This window comes from Artibeus jamaicensis, unplaced genomic scaffold (assembly GCF_021234435.1).
Source record: "Artibeus jamaicensis isolate MK-2021 breed Jamaican fruit bat unplaced genomic scaffold, CSHL_Jam_final contig_354, whole genome shotgun sequence".
Classification (NCBI taxonomy): domain Eukaryota; kingdom Metazoa; phylum Chordata; class Mammalia; order Chiroptera; family Phyllostomidae; genus Artibeus; species Artibeus jamaicensis.
The window spans coordinates 6,621,463-6,640,753 of record NW_026521803.1 but is presented as its reverse complement, the minus strand read 5'-3'; the positions used below and the strand labels follow the sequence as shown (position 1 = coordinate 6,640,753).

General features: G+C 39.5%; 1 protein-coding gene and 1 long non-coding RNA gene across 4 annotated transcripts in view; one reads left to right on the top strand and one right to left on the bottom strand.

Moving 5' to 3' along the window:
* The window catches only part of CLUL1 (clusterin like 1), a 33,170-nt gene extending 27,005 nt beyond the window's left edge, over positions 1–6,165 (top strand). For both annotated transcript variants that reach the window (XM_037156572.2, XM_037156573.2), the window contains exons 7-8: positions 1,101–1,315; positions 5,977–6,165. In XM_037156572.2, coding sequence (XP_037012467.2) covers positions 1,101–1,315; positions 5,977–6,165 — 404 coding nt within the window. The remainder of the gene's footprint in view (positions 1–1,100; positions 1,316–5,976) is intronic.
* Positions 1–19,291, bottom strand: part of LOC119057694 (uncharacterized) — a 34,563-nt gene that overhangs the window by 14,315 nt on the left and 957 nt on the right. For both annotated transcript variants that reach the window (XR_008391388.1, XR_008391387.1), the window contains exons 2-3: positions 9,841–9,883; positions 7,418–7,511 (exon numbers count right to left, since the gene is read on the bottom strand). This is a non-coding gene — a long non-coding RNA (uncharacterized LOC119057694). The remainder of the gene's footprint in view (positions 1–7,417; positions 7,512–9,840; positions 9,884–19,291) is intronic.

Sequence of the window (19,291 nt, the reverse complement as noted above, 5' to 3'; positions counted from 1 at the left end):
ATGTGCCCTGACTAGAATCAGACTGGTGACCTTTTAGTTTGCAGGACAATGCCCAGCGCACTGAGCCACACAAGTCAGGACAATTTCACGTTTTCTTGAGTTACTTTTCAAACATACATTATTGCAAATGTGTTTACTTGCAAGTACAAAGGTCTTCCTCTCCTGAAGATCCCAAAACAATCTCTGCAAAAGTTGAGGCCCCAAAGAACCTTGGGTCATGTCTATGTATCAAAAAAAAAAAAAAAACAACCAATAAGTGGTATTTAAGATCTGAGATGAGGTAGTCACCTGGCTTCTGGTTGTTATATTTGTTCCCACTTCTATCTCGCTAAAGGCATGGTTTTTTAGTAAGTAGCAAAAGACATGGTTTATAGTGGCTGTGGTCTTTCTCCACAGCAATGATCTCTTATGATTTCAGATGCTCTAACACATGGACACTTCCACAGTCTACAGATAATCTTTACATAATATCCAGCAGTTCATCAGCATACTTATATAAGTTCCTATTACCCTGATGCCATTTGGATGGGCTGATGGGCCAAAATAACAAAGAACTGGAGGATCTTAGTGGCTTGTAAACACAAAGCTTTAGTTCTCACTCTACAGAGTGTCAGAGTTTGAACCAGGGCTTTACCGCACATCTCCTCATCCAGGATGACAGAGCCTCCACCACGTGGAGCAAAACCAGTTCCACTGTCAGGGGGAAGGGGGCATGACGAATCCTAAACTCTTCTCAAAGGCTTCTTCCAGGAGTGAGACATTTCTTTGAAGAAGTTTGTGCTCAACAACAAGGGGGCAGGGAAGCATATTCCCTGATGTGTCCTGATCAGAGTATCAGTGAGTAGCTCTAATGACCTTCAGAGACAGCACAGAAATAAGAAAGAGGAAGAGTAACATTTGCTAAATCTATACAATGTGCGCTATATGATCAGGCACTTTACATTATTTCATTCCTGCCCATTTTACCTTATTGAAACTCACTCAAAGTCAAAAGGCTGAAAATAATGTAGTAAGCTAAAAAGCTGGGATTTAAAACCACATCACCCAGTTCCAAATTTCTTGGACCTTTTCCTTTACCAAATACCTTTCTTCTTTACTAGACTGTCCTGATGTTCCTGAACTACACACAAAAGTGGATGAGGCCCTTAAATTGGTCAACATATCCAATCAGCAGTACATCCAGATCCTCCAGATGACTCAGCATCATTTGGAGGATACTACATATCTGATGGAGAAGATGAGAAAGGAATTTGGCTGGGTGACTGAACTGGCAAACCAGACTCCAGGAACTGAGAACAACTTCAATTCCATGAAGGTAATGGAGGATCCAAGAACCGATGTGGAGATTACATGTGCATACGTTGAATTTTCTGTTAATTTATGTATTTGAAGAAAGCCGTAGGAGAATATTCATATTTCCGTTGTGATTGTATAGAGGCTGACTTGATATGATGTACTACATGGTCTTTAGAAAACAAAAATTTGTATAAACAAAACCTATTTAAAACACAAAATAGTTTCTAATCCAGAGATGGCTCATTCTGCTTAGAGCAAAAGTGTTCTACTGATACAGGCAACCCTGAAGAAACTTGGCCAATATAGACTTTAAGAGAGAAGAATTTTAGGTTAAACAACCTGAGTTCAAAAGCTAACTCTGAAACTTGCCAGCTGAGTAAGTTTGGAAAAGTTCCTCAATCTTTCTAGGCCTCAATTTTTCCACCTGGAAAATGGAACTAATAATAGCACTTTAAAATGTGTATCTGTAAAGTGATTAGTATATGTTTTTTACACAAGGACTCTGTAAATTATAGTTCTTACTAGTTTTAACAGTGACTGAATTTCTTTCCTGACCACCCCTTCCCCACCATACCATTACATTAATGGGCAAGCGAGCCAGGCTAGTAATTCCTGATAAGGTCAGTATTGATGAGTTTCTTTAAAAACCAGATACAAAAACCATTGCAGAAAGCAACTGAAGATGCAGCATGTAATGTTGGTGGCCTATCCTGATCCCTGGGGATCCAGCTACCATCTCCAGCTGGTGCTGCTACTCACCGCTCAGCCTTGCAACCTTCTCCAAAGTTTTGTGCTTGGGGCTACCTATGCTCCAGAGCTCCCAGAAAGATCAGACTGAGGCTGGAGGTCACCTGAGGCCACATCCTCGACTAGCTTCCGCCTCTTCTCAATCTTGCTTGCCTCATCCCCTTGAAAGTTTTACCTGAAGGCACCCTTAACAATAGCACTTGTGTTAAAGTCTCAGACTCTGCTTCTAGGGAATCTGACCTATTAAATTTCTTTAAGATAGTGTTTCACTCTCTTTGAAACTGCAAGGTTGTGGCTCATGTGTAGTTTAATAAATAAGTTTAGAGAGACACAATCAGCAAACTAAAACAACAAACAGAATAGTTCAGACTATAAGAGAAGATATTACACTTAATTACACTTAATGTCATATGCCTGTCATGGAATTTTCATTTCCATTATGTGTATGTTTATGTGTGTATACAAATATGTGTATATACATATATGTAGACATATGTGTGCTTTGAGTTATGATGTAAAATGTATTTGCTACTGCAGACCGCAGTCAAAAGGTTCTGAAAGCCACAGTTCTGGTCCCTACTTACTCTCGGGTTCTATTACTCACTAGGTTACACCCTAGGAGGACAAAATAATTTAAAATATTTGATCATCCTCACAAATATATACTTTAATGAGAAAAAAGTTTTGTCTTGAAGAATAAAAATTTAAGGAAACATTTATCAGTGCTTTCAATCTTGACATAGGAACAGCCAATATTTAACTATTCTTATCATAGTATTTTCCATTTCATGCTACACTTTGATTTCATTCTAGTGTTTTTGAGTAACACTAATAGATTTGTCAAAAATTCTTTATGTTGATAATAAGGCACTTCAGTATAAAAACCTCCATATGAAATAAATTGTGGTTTTTAATGATATGTTTTTATAATAATCATCACCAAAGAGCACCTACTATGTGTCAGGAAACGTTCTAAGAACTTCTCCATATATGAGATCATTTACTATCCTCAATGGTCCTATAAGATGAGTAATTTTCTTTTCCAAATTTTTAGAATGAGGCACAGAGAAATTGAACAACTAGTCTGAGATCACAGCCAGTAAATGGAAGAATGGGGATTCAAACCCAAGCAACATTTTCTCCAGAATCAGTGGCTTACCCCCTTTGCTGATCTGCCTGTAAAAGTTATTTTTCTCAAAACAGTTCTTAATTCATCATGTAAAATAAAAGTGCAAGGCCATGTAATAGCTAGTACTGAAAAGGAACTTTGTGTGAAAAACATACAAATTCTAGCAGGTGAAAAAAGGTATGCCCTTTGGTTTGTAGTTACATGGTGTTAGCTATATAATTATTTATTAAACTAGACATACATGCTTTATGCAGTTTTTATATGTATTATATTTGCCACAAGGGAAAACCTGTGTTAGCTATTCTCTTATAAGCTAGAATTAAGAAATTAACAATTTTAATTTGTCTTTTTAACACTTTGATTTAGTTTTCTTTATAAGGGTATTTATTTGAAAACATTTCAAAATAGTTCTCTTTAGGTTACATCAAGTTGCATGTCAAAACAATTTCATTTAAAGTATTAAAATCAAAGTATGGACTTCCGCCAAGATGGAGGTATAGGTGGATGTGCCGTGCCTTCTCACACAACCAAGTTTAGGGACAACTAAATATTAGCATCAGAAAACACAACCAGAACGTGGAAAATTGAACTTTTCGGAAGTCCGTTAACAACAAATTCTTCAGCCCGACCGGTAAGGGGCGAAACCGGCGTCTCGTGAGGGGTTGCACAGGAGGACTGGGTCGGACCCGGGACCCGGGCGCGGAATCCAGACGCGCGAATCCAGACGCACGGGTTCCAAACGCAGGATTGGACCTCGTGAGCGACCGAGCAACCCACCGGGTGAGCGACTGCAGAGGAGACAGTGGGGAGGCGGTGCTGCGTGTTGACTGCGGTTGCCTATTTGCGGGCGAGCAGACAGGTGAGGGAGTGGGCGGTTGGACCAGCCGCCGCCGCAGTAGAGGGCGCCGCCATTTCCCCGCTCTGACCACGCCCCCACATACAGCGTCACAACCCAGCGACCTGGGAGTCCAAGGCGCCACTTCTCACATTTAAAGGGCCAGAACAGACCAAAAATGTCGCAGGAAGACCTCAAAGCCCCAGAGATAAATCTAAGCGACGAAGAAATAGCAAAACTCTCAGACGCACAGTTTAAAACACTGGTCATCAGGATCCTCACAGATCTGGTTGATTATAGCCACAAATTAGAGAAACATATGAAGGCTAAACTAATGGAAATGAATGGAATTCCACAGGAAACCCATAGCAATGAAAAGGAAACTGGGACTCAAATCAATGGAGTGGACCAGAAGAAAGCAAATAATGGCCAAACAGAAAAGAGTCAAGAAGCAAGAATTCAAAGAAATGAGGAGAGTCTTAGGAACCTCCAGGACATCTTTAAATGCTCCAACATCCGAATTATAGGGGTACCAGAAGGGGGAAAGACACAGCCACCAGTGGAAAACTTATTTGAACAAATAATAAAAGAAAATTTCCCCAATCTGGCAAAGGAAATAGACTTCCAAGAAATCCAAGAAGCTCAGAGAGTACCAAAAAAGTTGGACTCAAGAAGAAACACACCAAGGCATATCATAATTACATTAGCCAAAATTAAAATGAAGGAGAGAATCCTAGAAGCAGCAAGAGCTAAGGGGACAGTCACCTACAAAGGAGTCCCCATCAGACTGTCAGTGGATTTCTCAAAAGAAACCTTACAGGCAAGAAGGGGCTGGAAAGAGGTATTCCAAGTCATGAAATCCAAAGACCTACAACCAAGATTGCTCTATCCAGCAAAACTTTCATTTAGAAAGAATGGAAGGACAGATAAGGTGCTTCTCAGATAAGATCAAATTCAAGGAGTTCATCATCACCAAGCCCTTATTATATGAAATGTTAAAGGGACTTATCTAAGAAAAAGAAGTTAAAGAAACATGAACAGTGAAAGGACAACAAACTCACAGTTATTAACAACCACACCTAAAACGAAAGCAAACTAAAAGGACAGCTAGATCAGGAGTGGAAACATAGAAATGAAGATCTCAAGGAGGGTTAGCAACAGGGGAGTGGGAGGAGGAGATGGGGGGAGAAGGTACAGAAAATAAGTAGCATAGACAGTAGATAGAAAATAGATGGGGGGGGGGCAAGAATAGCATGGGAAATATAGAATCTAAAGGACTTGAGACACATGGACATAAACTAAAGGGGGGGTAATGGTGGGGATGGGGGGGCAGGGTGGAGGGGAATGAAGGGGGGAATAGAACAACTGTAACAGCATAATCAATTTAAAAAAATAAAATAAAATAAAATAAATCAAAGTATGTGCACTTGAGAAGTCATTAAGAGGTAACTGTCACACATTTCAGATGACTGGTTCTTACAAAAATCATAACACAACCATAAATTGTAAATTTTGTAGGAAAACTTAGTATAAAACTTGGTACATTATGTTAATATTTGCTCACTTGAATTTTCCAGCTCCTCTTACAGTTAAGTGGTACCATGTGGCAAGCTCTGATCAATGAATATGAACAAAAATGACAAGGGTTATTTCTAAACTGGGATAGTGAAGAGCTGTGTGCTTACCCATTCTTTTTCTCTACTGAGGCTACAAAGAGAGCCATGTTTCCATGAGCTATAACCAAGACATGACTCTGTCAATGAGTCTTGAATGTCTAGGTGGTGCAGAGCCCTCAATAGATATATTACATGAGTGAGAAATAAATTTTTGTTGTATGAAACTACTGGACTGTTGGGGCAAGTTTGTTACCACAGCACAACCTAGCCTATCCTGACTAATGTGGTATTAAATTAATCCTGATTGTGCACTGGTATTTAGTAATTCTTTACTGTATAATCCTTCTTCTCAGGTAGTTCCAGGTGTTCACCAAGGAAATTTTTCCAAACAAGATGAAACAATGATGGACTTCAGCATTCTGCCTTCCCCCAATTTCACGCTCCAGATCCCTCTTGAAGAAAGTGCTGAGAGTTCTAACTTTGTAAGTTACATGCTGGAAAAAGCTGTACAGCATTTTAAGGAACATTTTAAAACTTGGTAAGCAGAGTGCCTGATTAGGAATGTTGACAGACATATGATTCATTAAAAAAAAAAACTGGTTTTAAAATACCTGAAAAATATGTTCAACCTCATTAATAATCAAATACATGAAAACTAAAAAGACAAAATAGAATTTTTTGCCTATCAAATTTGCAAATTAGAAAAAAAAATACAAAATCCTGACAGGAGTGTGATGAAATGGGCATTCTTATATGTTGTTGGGGTGGGGGTGGGGGGATATAAACTGTTTTTGCCTTTTTAAAAAGCTACATGATTATACATGTCCAGAGCCATAAAATTTCTTCTTGATAAAATAACTTTACTTCTGGAGTCAATCCTAAGGAATAAATCTAAATTTGATTAAAAGTCTCTCTCTACCCCAAGTCTACATTTGAAAAATTATTTAAGATAGTAAAATATTAAAAACAATCTGTCTAAAAACAAGAAAATGGTTAAGTGGGTTATGGCTAAATAACTTCTAAATTTGTGGCACAATTAAAACTGTATATAATATACTCCTTTGGTAATATGATCTATCTTAAAGAATAATTATGATTTAATTCTCAGTTATTATTCATAAAGGACCCTGTTAGTAGGTCGCCATCAATGTATAATTAAGCTAAAAATTACTGGGTTTGCTGCCTCCATCTTCACCTCTGAGTTCTAGAGGAATGTTTTTCAACTGATATCAAACAACCAATATCAGAGCCATCTACTAAGTGAAGACACAGGGTGCAGGCACTGTGGAGTGGATAGTAGTGAATTCAATAAGATCCTTTCTCAAATGAGCTTTTTTCCAGTGGCCAGTATGGGGTTGTAAAAGATACACACAGGAAATAGTAATGCAAACCATCCCATGAGTGCCCAAAGGTGAGGGCCTCTGGAAGTTGAGGGGAGGGTCACTTACTTTCCTGAAGGGGGAGAACTTTCTCAGTTGAACATATTTCTTTTTTCTCTTCCTTTCCCACTCACCTTCTCTCCTTTGCTGTTTTTCTTCCCTCCCTCCCTCCCTGTACCATTCTCCTTTCCTTTCTCAAAATAGCATTATACATATATAGTTATTTTATATATAAATACATGTAATTTTATTATATAGAATATATTTTTATTTTATATGTATAAAATTAAAATGTGGAGGTGGAAGGGAAGGACGTTTCAAAAACAATTCCAAAAAAGGGAAAGTGTGAGCAAACAGAGCAAGAGGAGTGGAGTGTTTTGGTACAAGAGATGTTAAGAAGTCCCCTTAAACCTACCTCTCCCAGCAGGGGCCTCTGTGCTTCCTGTGTTCAGGAACCTCCACCTATGTGAGTCTGGGTTCTTTTGTTGTAATAACCAAGACCAGCCCCGCTGAAAGAAATGGAAGAATGCTGTCTTACTCACAAAATCGAAGGGGAAGTCAGACAGCTATATACCTGGGACTTGAACTCTATAGGGCACAGCGAAACATGATAGGTTTTTGAGAAGAAAACAATGTGCCAGTGCTCAAATAGGTATTGACTATGCACTTATATCCAAATAAAAATATTTTTTAAAACTTTTTTCTTTTATTGATTCTACAGAGAGGGAAAGGGAGAGAGAAAGAGAGGGAGAGAAACACTGATGGGAGAGATGGACCAAACCTGCAACCCAGGCATGTTCCCTGACCAGGAATTGAACCTTCATCCTTTCACTTTGCAGGACAACACGCAACCAACTGATCCACACTGGCCACGGCCAAATAAAAATATTTTCAATAATATCATCTGTTTGCAGATTTTGTAATGATGAGGGTGTAATGACAATGTAAAATAAGATATTGAGAAATTGAGATACTGAGCACATTACTTACTAATAAGGCTCATAAGGTGATCTTTCACAAAAGCAATCTTAATGTTTTTCTTTTTAATTTATAGTTTTTGAATTCTAAAAGTAAAAAGATCACAAAATCCAAAAATTTAGAAGACAAAAATTACCCATAATTTCACCATTTCAAAAAAACCTTTATTATCATCTTACTATTTTTTTCTTATTCACATTTTCTGCTGATTTTTTTAGATGGATTCCAAGAAATGGAATTATTTATTTAAAGGTTAACATTTTATTTTCCTTGCCTATTTGATAGTGGTGATGTCTGAAGTACCACTTTTTCATATCCTAACTAGCATTTTAATTTTTAAAACTTTACTAATAAATGAAAATTTTACCTTACTGTTATAACTTGTATGTTTTTGATTACTCAAGAGAATGGACATTCTTCCAAGTTTGCTTACCAACTGAATTTCTTCTTTTGTGCATCCTATTCAATAGAGTGAATAAGATTTGTCAGTATTCAGATTATATCAACTCATGAGGGTCTCAAACCTACCAACAGTGAGAGAGAAAAACACTAAGAAAAAGATGAAGAATTACCTCATCATTTCCAATTATGTAAATATTTTTGTGGTGCTGTAGTTGCAAGTATGTAGCTTGCTAAAACGTGAATTCCAATTTTATAGGGTAGAGTGTATATCTAGAACCTTCTTTTGGAACTCTCATCAAGTAATCTAGCTTCTTGAGTGCCTGACTTTTTTGATTGGTTTGCAAAGTGTTTTATTTCCATATACCAACTTTCACAGTTGCCGGGACTGGGATCAACATTTACAGGTTGTAACAGAACTTCTCGCACATCCCAAGCAGTCAATATGTACTTGTTGATTGGTTCTTACCTACATGATCATCATGAAAGGCATACATAAAAAACTCCTTGAATAAAGGAATAGGTCATGTCAATAAAAAGTTGCTGCCACCAAGCCAATGCCAACAGGAGTGCCCAGTCTGAAGTGAAGTAAATGGACAAACTTTATTCAGGTGGACAGTTTGCAAACCAGAGAAATGCAGTCTCAGGTTGAAGCTGAATGTGTGCTCCTCAGATATATAGGGGAGGCCCACTTATATAAAGTACCTGCCCTGCACAGACCATTTGCATGAAAATGGTCCCTTATTGGGGGCCATTTTCATGCAAATGAAGAATCCAAATTTGCATCATTTATTTGCAAACGATCTGGTTGAAATTGTGCATCCTGATTGACTGTTATGGAACTACTCTAATTGGTCTATAAAGATGCAAATGAAGGTGTAGCTGCTCAGCTTCAATTGGACAGGGCAGGTCTCAGCCCATTGGTTGAAACAGGATTCTAGGAACTCCTTTGTATGGGTGGGCGCAAACTGCAGGAACACAGTGGTGAAGGCTTGGCCGCTCAGTCCATAGGTTTTCCTGGACATGTAGTGTGCTTGAGAGGTGTGTGTCAGCAATGGCTGCTAGACTGGTTAGGGATTTGGGCCCAGGTACCATCGGGAATCATTCTTGGCAGATATATTCCTTCTCCGGGTCAACAGTCACAAGCAACAGAAGTTTAAGAGCAAACATTGTGTATACGCAGAGTACAGAACAAACACTAGTTTCACATCAGAGGCAGGGTCAGAAGTTCAGCAAACTAGGGGAACTGTGAAGATTCCTTCAAATGGTGCCATTAAAATTATCCATACATAAGGGTTTTGTTATTTTGCTATGTGTTAATTTTTTTAGAAGCCAACAGTGTTTATTGTATTATTCATCTGCACTTTTATTCCAAGAAAAAATATACTCAGTCTATAAGTAACTTATTAATATTTTGATTATTGTTTTTTTTTAAAGATAAGAAGAGCTGATGCATCCTACCTCCAGCAAGTAGAATCACGGCCTTAGCTGAGACCTGAAAACCCTGAAACACATAGGATAACACAATAAATGTAGTTGCAGGGATGTTTGTCATTTACATATTATGAAATATTGTTAATTATCTTAGGTTGAATGACAATTTAAAAACTATTCACGTTGAGTTACAATAAAAATTCATTTTCAAAATACCAAATGTATGTATTACTGTGTTCTATGGTACATTAATAGTTCTTTACATGTATTTGTGTATTAAACATTAAATCACCAAGGTATCTGTGTTCTATCACTTCTACTGTGCATATCCCAATTTCTAATTAACAAGGAATTCTTTCAATTTGCTTTTGAATTTAATGTATAATAATTTACTTTTTGAAACAATCTATGATTCATGCCTTTGTTTAGTAAAGACCTATCTATGGCATAAGGTTTGTGTGTGTGTGTGTGGTAAAACATACATAACAAAATTTACTAATTTAACCATTTTAAGTGCACATTTCAGTGGCATTAAGTATATTCACAGTATTGTACAGCCAACTCCACCATTCATTGCCACAACTTTTTCATTTTCCCAAACTGAAACTGTTACAGTTAAACTACAACTCTCCATTTCTCCCTCCTCCCAGCCCTTTGAAACCACCATTATACTTCCTGTCTCTAAACATTTGACTACTCTAGGTACCTCATATAAATGGGATCATACAGTATTTGTTCTTTTGTGACAAGCTTATTTTGCTTAGCATAATGTCCTCAAGGTTTATTCATGTGGTCACATGTGTCACAATTCCCTTCTGCTTTAAAGCCGAATACTACTCCATTGTGTGTATGTATCACATTTTGTTTACCCATTCACCTTTTGACACTTGGATTGCTTCCACCTTTTGGACATTTTGAATAGTGCTACTATGAACATGGCTGTACTGCTTAGTTTCTTTTTAAAATACACACAATAGTACATTTTTTTGTCTATACAATATGTCATACATATTTTATGGAAAACACAAGGTGTTTTTGACTGACACTTGTATAACCTCAAAATTTGGGCCTTGATTCCATGTAATAAATAACAGGAGAGTCATTTGCCAGCATATGTTAATAAGAATTACATCAGGGACATATTTATAATTAGTATTTCAAATTATAAAAAGAAATATAATTAAAGAGTGGGCTCAAAACCTTTAAAGTGTTTTTCAACCTAGTTTTGGGTGATTTGATAGAAAGGCTTGTAAGAGAAAGAGTTCACAGGCAGTCCATTCGATATAATCAACTTCAAATAAAGATAAAACCTTACCAATCATAACTGAAGGCTATAAAAAATGAATACACTATTGATAGAACCCTGGATTTCTTAATGTACAATAAGTCTTAAATAAATAGAGTCTATTCAGTCATACATTTTATATATTTGTCAGAGAAGGTGCCAAAAAGTTGTAAAGAGAAACTAATGTATGGTCAGTCAAAAACTTGTAGAGTGAAGAGAAAAGGGAGAGGTCAGATTCAAAGCAGTGAGGTGGTAAAACGCCTTTGCAGGCAGGCTGACCTGGCTTTTAATCCTGACTGCTGTATTTTCTAGGTGTGTGATTGGACCAGATCCTTAATCTACTGTGGATGAAAAGGGGCAACATACTAAACGTTACAAATTCAAGGGGGCCTGATTAAGTCAGAGACCTAAAGTAACCACAAAGGATGGTCTGAAATGAAAACTTATTAAGTAAAAGCAGTTTATGGCAGGTAGTCATGTCCTGGGCTAGAATCTTCCCTGACAAAAGTCAATCTTTATTTACCTTAATTAAACTCATCTATTGCCTTTTTGCATCTATGGTAACATTCGTTTACAATGTCAAAATAATTTCCTTTTTCCAGAAACCTCAAAGCACACATGCAAGACAAAGCATGAACATGGAGACCACAAATCCCTTCATTGGTATTGAGTTAATTGTTGACTGGTAACTATCCTGTTCCACCTATTTAAAAGAAATGTGGTCTACCATATTACTTTTTACTCAATCCCAGAAGTTTCCCCACTTTGCCTTCTCCTGCCTCCCTGATCAATCACCAACGGATTTCACGTAACCACTAATGCCCTCTCTTCTGACTGTAATGCATAAAGATGTAGAACTGCCATTCTCTGAAGCATTTTCTCAGTCCGTTGAGGTTCCTGGCAATTGTCATCAGTTTGGCTCAAATAAACTCACAAAAAGATTCTTACAGGTTTGGATGTTTCTTAATGTTGACAGTCTCTAAACCTCAGTGACTTTATAAAGTGGTGCAAGTAAGAATTTTTGTCTTATAAAGTAGTTGTGAAAACTACAGTTAATCATAATAATAACTATCAATAATAGTAACTTTGCCTATGTAAAGAACACTCTTATGAAGTACCTGACTCTCAAAAATGTTAATTTCCTGCTTTCCTTTATCTAATTATATCAACATTTTTTGAGAGTTTGTCATGCAAAGAAAAGCAGAAGATATCCCTAAAGCAATAATATTCAAGTGTTTTTCTTCTGATTCATCCTATAATGAAACTAAAAAAGTTACATATGCTCTTGTGTTTGTCATTTTTCAATATAAACTGAAACAATAGCAACTTTTAATTTTCCTGTGTATTTAAAGTAATATTTTTAAAATGAAACTATTTGGACTTCCGCCAAGATGGAGGCATAGGTGGAAGTGCCGTGCCTTCTCACACAACCAAGTTTAGAGACAACTAAATATTAGCAACAGAAAACACAGCCAGAACACGAAAAATTGAACTTTTCGGAAGTCCGTTAACAAATTCTTCAGCCTGACCGGTAAGGGGCGAAACCAGCGCCTGGTGAAGCGGGGTTGCACAGGAAAACTTGGTCAGACGGACTCAGGCTCGAGGATCGCAGGCACAGGGTTAGACCTAGTGAGCGACCGAGCGAGCGACCAGGCGAGCGACCGCGGGGGAGACAGCGGGGGAGCGGTGCTGCGTGTTGACTGTGGTCGCGCATTTGTGCGCGGGTGGACAGGCAAGGGAGTGGGCGGTTGGACTGGGCCGGCGGATCCCCGCGGCAAGCGGCAGTGGAGGGCGCCGCCATTTCCCTGCTATGACCCCACCTCCACATACAGCATCATAACCCAGCGATTCTGAGTGGCCCGGCCCAGGTGAACCACCTAAGGCGCTGCTCCTCACCCAGCTGTGAGAAACAGCAGAGGGGGTCGCCATTTCCCTGCTCTGACCACGCCCCCACATACAGCATCACAAACCAGCGACCTGGGAGCCCAAGGCGCCACTTCTCACACTTAAAGGGCCAGAACAGACCAAAAATGGTGCAAGAAGATCTCAAAGCCCCAGAGCCCATAGATCTAAGCGATGAAGAAATAGCAAAACTCTCAGACGCACAGTTTAAAACATTGGTGATCAGGATCCTCACAGAACTGGTTGATTATAGCCACAAATTAGACAAATATATGAAGGCAAAACTAATTGAAATGAATGGAATTGCACAGGACACCAATAGCAATGAAAAGGAAACTGGGACTCAAATCAATGGAGTGGACCAGAAGAAAGCAAATAATGGCCAAACAGAAAAGAGTGAAGAAGCAAGAATTCAAAAAAATGAGGAGAGGCTTAGGAACCTCCAGGACATCTTTAAATGCTCCAACATCCGAATTATAGGGGTACCAGAAGGGGGAAAGGCACAGCCACCAGTGGAAAACTTATTTGAACAAATAATAAAGGAGAATTTCCGCAATCTGGCAAAGGAAATAGACTCCCAGGAAATCCAGGAAGCTCAGAGAGTCCCAAAGAAGTTGGACCCAAGAAGGAACACACCAAGACACATCATCATTACATTAGCCAAAATTAAAATGAAGGAGAGAATCCTAGAAGCAGCAAGAGCTAAGGGGACAGTCACCTACAAAGGAGTCCCCATCAGACTGTCAGTGGATTTCTCAAAAGAAACCTTACAGGCAAGAAGGGGCTGGAAAGAGGTATTCCAAGTCATGAAATCCAAAGACCTACAACCAAGATTGCTCTATCCAGCAAAACTTTCATTTAGAATGGAAGGACAGATAAGGTGCTTCTCAGATAAGATCAAATTCAAGGAGTTCATCATCACCAAGCCCTTATTATATGAAATGTTAAAGGGACTTATCTAAGAAAAAGAAGTTAAAGAAACATGAACAGTGAAAGGACAACAAACTCACAGTTATTAACAACCACACCTAAAACGAAAGCAAACTAAAAGGACAGCTAGATCAGGAGTGGAAACATAGAAATGAAGATTTCAAGGAGGGTTAGCAACAGGGGAGTGGGAGGAGGAGAAAGGGGGAGAAGGTACAAAAAATAAGTAGCATAGACAGTAGATAGAAAATAGATGAGGGGGCAAGAATAGCATGGGAAATATAGAATCTAAAGGACTTGAGACACTTGGTCATAAACTAAAGGGGGGGTAATGGTGGGGACGGGGGGGTAGGGTGGAGGGGAATGAAACGGGGAATAGAACAACTGTAACAGCATAATCAATAAAATTAAAAAAAATAAAATAAAAACACAAACTCAAAAAAATAAAAATAAACATAAAATGAAACTATTTCACCCTCTTTAAAATCTACCCAATGGAATCTAAATATGACAAATTGATACCCAGCATCATTCATGTAAGCAAATATCCAACCAAGTTTTTTCTTTAACAGTAAGAAATTTTATCTCATTACATTTTCTCTTTAAACTCTTATTTCCATTCTACTTTCCTCAGAGAACTTTATCCTAATGTAATATATTTTTGTGCTTAAGCATCTTTCACTGATCAATAAAATATAAATATTTTTCAATTTAAAAAATTAAAAATTTCCTGGGACACAAAAATCTAAGTATCACATATTCATGCTGAATTGAGTCACCATTATAATTACTATTTGCACATAATTGGTCAAAATAACCAAGTTATCACAAGTTTTTATGACTATTAAACATAAAGAAAATTCTAATATAAATAGATCTTTTAATGAGGAGGAGCTATTCCCTTAATAAGCTGACAATTATTATTTCTTACTAGAATGACAGGGCATCAATACCACCCTTATTTTTCATTTTTGTTTTCCTAAGTGCTGAGAAATCTGTTGGCACAGCGCACTCCAGGTTGCAATGCGCTTTCTCTGTATCTTCCCCTGCTGGCTTCTTCTGACTGTTCAGGCCTCAGCTCCAAGGTGGCCTCCTCAGCAAGGTCTTGTCTGGAGATGAGATCTAAGTAGTCCCTCTGTACCCTCTGAAGCCCTTTCCACAGTTAGAAACCCTCACAGTACCTGTCACTATCTGCGAGTGTTTCATGCAGGCACTTATGCATTGTTCTCTGCTAGAATATCAGTTCTGTGAAACCAGGGACCTCGTCTGCTCTTTGTTGACAGGTGGTAGGCACTTGACATAAGTGCTTATTGGATGAATAAATGAATGACATGCTGCCTGAGATCATTCATTCTACCCTACATTTATTTATGGAGCAGCTACCAGGAAAGGAGGCATTCTCTATTATCATCACTCTAGTACCTCCAAGTACTGCAGTGGAAGAGGAATCTCTTTGTGAGCAGGGAAGCCTACTCTTATGTCTTGAGATTAACCTTGGGGTACAACCAATCTTCCACTGGAATAATTAAACAATCAGTTCAAAACAACAAAAAGGTAATAGACACAGAACGTAACTTTAACTGGGCAATCTGTGATATTTTCAGCCTGAGATCCTCCAATGGTTGAAAATGTGTGGAGACACTATTTGGTACCTGTAGTGTTGTAGACCGCTCTGCCTGATTTTAGGAATTGTATCTCTACCCCTTGTGGCTAAGGGCGAGAGACAACCTTTGGAATGCCAGCCGCAGGAAACAAAGCTTGTCTCTGGTAGCAAATGCTGCCTCAGTTCCTCTCCCTGCCCCCAAAGCTTGGTTGGAAGTCAATGACAGGTAAGACCCCTCACAGCGGGGGGGGGAACCTAAGCCAGACTCGATCACTTGGGAGGCCTTCATGGAAGGACTGGGGGCGGGCTGCAACTAAGAGCAAGGAACTCTCGCCCCCCAGCTTTGACAAAGCCCAAGTTCCCATGTCCTCTGGCAGAAGCACTTCCTGGTTCTAATCCTCTTAAGCTTGAATACCTGTTAGGGAGAGGTGCAGCTCCTTGCCTTGCTAGAGCGTGTCCTGAGGAAAAAATCTGGCATCACAAAGACTTGCTGATAAACCTGTGAAATCTGCTAAGAGTGCTTTCATTCATATGATAAGGGTCCGAGAGGAAATGAGTACCTCTCCCAAAGTTTCTGCAACTCTCTCCCTCACAGGCACTGACTCAGACTCTGAAGCCCTCAGATCTCTTTGAAATGTTATCTACTGTTTGATCGTTGCCGCCCTGTGTTCCTGTGTATTACAACCCAGTAAAAGGCTATGGAAGAAGGAGCTCTGGGCCTTTTTCTCCTCGGAGAAACTGGCCGCTGCTGACCTTTGTCTCCCCTGAGAAACTGGCCACAGCCCACTCCTCCGCCCCTAAACAGATCCAGCATGTCTTGGCCATATTTACTCATTCACAAGTGTCCGTGGCACTGGTGGGACTTACGGAGAAGTCGCCCCCACAGTGTAGGGTTGGATGAATACCTGGCATTTAGTTGACTTTCTACATACATGTTGAAACCTTGCGATAACATGCAGGGCAATCTCATGCAGCGAAGAGCTCTATAGTTCCCGGCCCACCAGGACTGCACCTTCATGTTTACCTTCCTAAATCTAGGGACACTCTCAAGCTAGTGCAGACAACACGAGTTCCCATGCTTCTATAAAGTCTGCTGTCTGAGTTTAGATTTTCTGACCAAGCATGTCTCTTCACAAACCACCATCAAAGAGAACGCCCACACACCTGGAGACAGCCCACTGTCTCCTACCTCATCCGAACAGTACAACAAGACACAGGAGGGCCATCATTTCCAAAGGAGATGCAGGTAACTTTTTAAAACTATTATGTGGTTGGGGTGGTGAATATGTTAGAGGAGGAATAAAATGAATCTACACTGACCTAGGAAAGGCCAACCTAGTATTGTGATGGGTTAAATACACTGAAAAAATCTGCTATCCTGTAAACCGGGGGTGCCTAACCTTTTGGCATCTCTGGGCCACACTGGAATAAGAGTTGTCTTGGGCCACACATTAAATACATGAACACTAACGGAAACTGATGAGCAAAATAAAGGTCCATGCATAATTTTCATGATATCTGCCACCACAGATAAGGAAAACAGCCCTCACATAAAAACCCTAATTCTATAGTGGCCCTTTCCATAATCTTTTAAAATCATTGAGCAGGTCCCAAGTTTGTGATCATTAATATAGAAAATGTACATACCTAAGCAATAAAACTTAGTATGAAACTTCGTAATAAAACTAAATAAGGTTTTAAGTAAATTTATAATTTTGTGTTGGGCCGCATTCACAGCCATCCTGGGCTGCGTGCGGCCCTTGGGTCGGACCCCCTGCTGTAAACCGATGCATGTCAGTGTTCTGTGGCCTCTGTGGGCACTCGGACAACCAAATAGCAAAAAAATGGGCTTTCAAGTATGAGGCTTTTGAAATGTCCTCTGAAACAATTCTTTAGTCTGTTCTTAGGTTAGTTTCTTTTTCTCTCCAATGAACCTTTTTCTCTCCCAAATACCCGGGGAGCCAAGAATTTTGTAAAGTGTCTTTGAGGTTCAATCTACTTTGTATAGGCTTTCTGCCACAAAAAGGCATGCAGCACTGTTTTTTCTGAACAGATTAGTCAGAGCTGCCAGTGAAAAATACTATCTCCCCCCACTCTGTTTTCCTGTTAAAAATGGTAACATTGAGTTTGGGAGGTGCACTTTAGCAGAAAGAATCCAGAAACTTGTGAGATGGGGAAGGGGTAACACTCACTGGACTACCATCTTGACTAAAAGAATCCCATCTTGGAGGCCTATGACTCCCTACTTTCAATAAAATTCTGTAGTTAAAAGTAACCTAACCACATCTTTAAAGGAAAGAATGTATAATAATAACATCATTTTTAACATGTTGTTCTGCAAAATAGTCATTTTGTCAATTTAATGATAACCAGAATGTTTACGCAAGCATTATTTTGCAGGCTCTTTGGGTGGTCCACTGACCACAGAAAACATCTTGTAACTAACTACCCTGGGATCAACAGCTACCTGCTGTGGATCTTGGGACAACTGACCTCATCTGAATTCTCAAGCCCCTACACCCTACCCAGGGCCCCTGTGTAAGCCAGCCACAAGAACCCCTCGGGGAGCTCCACTTCTCTTTTCTGGTAGACTTCCTAGTGCACAAGCTCTTTCCAATAAACTATCTGCTTGATCTTGTACTGAGTTCAGTGCTCATGTCTATGGCACTGAGACTCAAGAACCTGGCATTCAAGTTCCATTAATACTTGCACAGATAACAAACTTGAGATTACAAACAAACAAAAACAAAAAGACAATAAAAACAAACCACTGACTATTGAATGGTGAGAAATAGTGTTTAAAATGTGTCAGACAGAGCCCACATCTTATTCTTCATTACCCCAGACACAGCAATAAATTATTGAACATCTACGTGCTCAATGAACACTTGGTGATTTAAAGACTGCTTGAGTTATAGAACAGATGGGGGGGTGAATGATATATTATTACCAAAAAGACCCCCCTTTTTTCCTCTGAGGGTTCCCCTCCCTGTACTAGGTTTACTTTGCTGGCTGCCAGAGGAAAGATGTCTCTCAATGCCAGAGGTTGGTCAAAAGGAGAGGAATTACTTATTTAAAAGTTATATAGACTTAGAGTAATGACTTAATGTCATTAAAATACTAAAGTTCTTTAGAATATCCACAAACACACAGTCCTTCCTTCTCCCCTTTGCCCAGACTGGGGTACTTTATCCCAGGAAAAGTAGAAGTCCATTATTCAGGCTCCCGGCACCATCAGCTGTGTCACCTCCACGATCTCCAGTTATTCCGAAGCCACTTTCTCATGGCCCACCAGCAAGAATCCTTTCACCCCTTTTGTTCCAGCCGAAGTCTCTCCAGCTGCCCAAGCCACGAGGCAAAAGGGAGCACCCCAGATCCCGTGCGGTCCTAACTCCCACCCAAGACGCGTGGTGTCATTCTTCCAAAGCCTCCTAGACCTGACCTGGGTATGGCTGCTGCACCTGGGTTTAAATCCTCCACCTTAATCTTCCTCTGTAGCCCCATTTTCTGACTCCTCCTACAGTCGGCTACACTTGCCAGCAATCCTTTATCCTTCTAGCTTTATTGGGCTGCCCTAGTAAGTCTAGGCAGGCATGGCCCCATGGCATGGAGCCAATCATCTCCAAGCTTTCATGCAGGGGCTGTAACCAGGGGAAGTTGCTTCCCAGTTACATCCAGGGTTAGAGTCATTCCCATCCCCCTGGCTCAAAGCCTGGCCACAGCTACTTAACATATCTATGAAACCAGTTAAAGGTTATAGA